Here is a 2,902-nt window from a genome sequence, read left to right as displayed (position 1 = left end):
CATCTTTCAAATCTGTAAAGACTCTACGTTTATTTGTGTGCACTCACAATACCGCACTTTTGTAAAATAATGAAAGCAAACAGGATGCGCTTTCTGACGTCTTGGTCTGTGAACTTGAATGCAAAACTCTGTGTATATATTTGCCTTACAGACATTAAAACGTAACCAAGGGAGCGAAATCAGACGCGCTCGTTTTCTCAGACGTTTGCAGAAAAAGGCTTCCCAAAACAACTTTACTGGGTTAATCTTTTTCACGTTTCCTTGGTTGGTAGATGCACGGGGACCTGATTATAGCACTTAAAACCTGGAAAAGTCAGATTTTCATGACATGTCACCTTTAATAGAAATGCACCTTTTCATACGGACATAATTAGAGAATATTACAAAATCAATTGGCCGAGTTTTGTCTGTAGATGATCTGTCTGTGTGTGTGTGTCTGTAGATGATCTGTGTGTCTGTAGATGATCTGACTGTGTGTGTCTGTTGATGATCTGACTGTGTGTGTCTGTAGATTATCTGACTGTGTGTGTCTGTAGATGCTCTGACTGTGTGTCTGTAGATGATCTGACCGTGTATGTCTGTAGATGATCTGACTGTGTGTGTCTGTAGATGATCTGTCTGTGTGTGTGTGTGTGTGTGTGTGTGTGTGTCTGTAGATGATCTGTGTGTCTGTAGATGATCTGACTGTATGTCTGTAGATGATCTGTCTCTGTGTGTGTGTGTGTGTCTGTAGATGATCTGTGTGTGTCTGTAGATGATCTGTGTGTGTCTGTAGATGATCTGTGTGTGTCTGTAGATGATCTGTGTGTGTCTGTAGATGATCTGTGTGTGTCTGTAGATGATCTGTGTGTGTCTGTAGATGATCTGTGTGTGTCTGTAGATGATCTGTGTGTGTCTGTAGATGATCTGTGTGTGTCTGTAGATGATCTGTGTGTGTCTGTAGATGATCTGTGTGTGTCTGTAGATGATCTGATTGTGTGTGTCTGTAGATGATCTGATTGTGTGTGTGTCTGTAGATGATCTGTGTGTATCTATAGATGATCTTTCTGTGTATGTGTGTGTGTGTGTATGTAGGTTGTCTGGCTGTATGGTGACAGAGGAAGGCTGTGGTTATTTGTCTTCAGCTCTGAGTTCAAACCCCTCACACCTGAGAGAGCTGGATCTGAGCTACAATCACCCAGGACAATCAGGAGTCCAGCTGCTCAAACACAAACTGCAGGATCCAAACTATAAACTGCAGATACTCAAGCATGTCAAACACTAATACTGACATACTGAACGTGTGTGTGAATGATGCAGATCTACATTCATGTGTGTTTGTGTGTTTAAAGTGTGGATCATGGAGGAGAGAACATGATGACAGCAGGACTACGAAAGTGTAGGTCTACAAATACACACACACACACACTCTCACACACAGACTGTTGTTTGACTGTATCAATGATCTCATCTCATAGACTTTCATTGTTTTTCTATCAGGTTAATAAGGTCTATAAGGTCTTTTTTAGCTAGTTAGCAGTGTCGGTCAGCACCAGGGGGCTCCTTTGCTCTCAAAGATGATTTAAGGCAAGGCAAGGCAAGGCAAGTGCTGACTTTCAAAGGAGCAATGTCATCAATAACATTTAAGTAGTGTGACACAACATAATGTAAACAGAACAGTACTATGTGGATTCAGCTTTAGAGGAGTCATGTGGAAATATCTTTCTTTTAATACATAAGAATTTATATTTATTTAATTACCGTTTTGGACTCAGACATCATGCAGTGATGGTAATGACGTGTCTTGTAGGGGTGTGATTCGGCACTGGTTTCACGATTCAATTTGATTACGATTATCATGTCAGCTATTCTATTCAATTCGATATCACGATGCATCATGATGCATCACGATAATATAAAATTTATTTTGTGCATTTTTATTAAATTATATAAGCAGGCTACTTTAAAAAATTATTACAGATTAAAAATAAATCAAAACGGTTGTAACCAAATAAATATAGCTTCAAAACATGCAAGCAAGTATAAAGTAATAAAGGGGGGAAAGACTATTAGAAGTGATAAACAAAAAGGACTTTTATTATCTGAGAGTGCGTTAAGTATCCGAACGTTTACAGACAATCTTCTGAGATCTCTGGCTATAGCTGAAATTAGCACCGCTTCCCAATAAGTGGACAATAATATACTGTAGGTCATTTTCATAATATCTGTCAGTCATTCATTTTTTCTCAGTATTGATATTTAAAATAAGTGTGTTTAATTTCAACATTTCATACATCTTATTTGCAATAATGTAATTGAACTGTATTTTTATATATCTGTAATAAATCGCCACTATTCTATAGCACTTTACAATACAATTGTGGCATTGGGAAAGACATTTATGTAGATGAGAACTAAGACTGAGCCACAGCTATAATTTACCAAACTTTTTTTAAGAATACTGAAGGGTAATACATTTATCTGCTTCATTTAGTAGTTGTCGAAGTCCTCCCAGCTGCCCCATTGGTCTTCCTAACGTCCCGTTGACCTGTAGACCCTGTCAGACTTGGACATAGATGGATCACGTGACTCACATGTGTGCCTGACTGTCACTGCAGCCTGTACATGCCTTCAGCACGGGCCTGTCTGTCTGTCAGATGCAGCGATGTAGCAGTGCTTGTGTTTGTGGGCTAAAGATTTGCCTTCATGTTTGTCTGCACTGCTACAGAGTGCGATTGATTAGTAGTTAGTGGCAGCATGACAGCTGGTGTATGTTAAACTATAACATGTTAAGATCCTTCCTCTTAGTTCGTCATATTCCTAATGTCCTTGCTTAAAATTCATCTATTTGTTAAAAAAGAAAAAAAAGCTAACTATATATATATATATATATATATATATATATATAAATAAAATTATGGAA

At 38.1% G+C, this 2,902-nt stretch overlaps 1 protein-coding gene across 1 annotated transcript in view; it reads left to right on the top strand.

The window, feature by feature from the left end:
* The window catches only part of LOC107668189 (protein NLRC3-like), a gene marked incomplete at its 5' end in the record, with an annotated part of 16,348 nt that overhangs the window by 3,526 nt on the left and 9,920 nt on the right, over positions 1–2,902 (top strand). Inside the window, 2 exons of the mRNA XM_016459984.1 lie at positions 1,075–1,248; positions 1,332–1,378. Of these exons, the coding sequence (XP_016315470.1) occupies positions 1,075–1,248; positions 1,332–1,378 (221 nt within the window). The remainder of the gene's footprint in view (positions 1–1,074; positions 1,249–1,331; positions 1,379–2,902) is intronic.

The sequence above is a fragment of the Sinocyclocheilus anshuiensis genome, unplaced genomic scaffold, assembly GCF_001515605.1.
Source record: "Sinocyclocheilus anshuiensis isolate Anshui unplaced genomic scaffold, SAMN03320099.WGS_v1.1 scaffold3689, whole genome shotgun sequence".
Lineage (NCBI taxonomy): Eukaryota > Metazoa > Chordata > Actinopteri > Cypriniformes > Cyprinidae > Sinocyclocheilus > Sinocyclocheilus anshuiensis.
The sequence above is the reverse complement of the archived record's forward strand: the minus strand, read 5'-3'. Positions and strand labels throughout refer to the sequence as shown.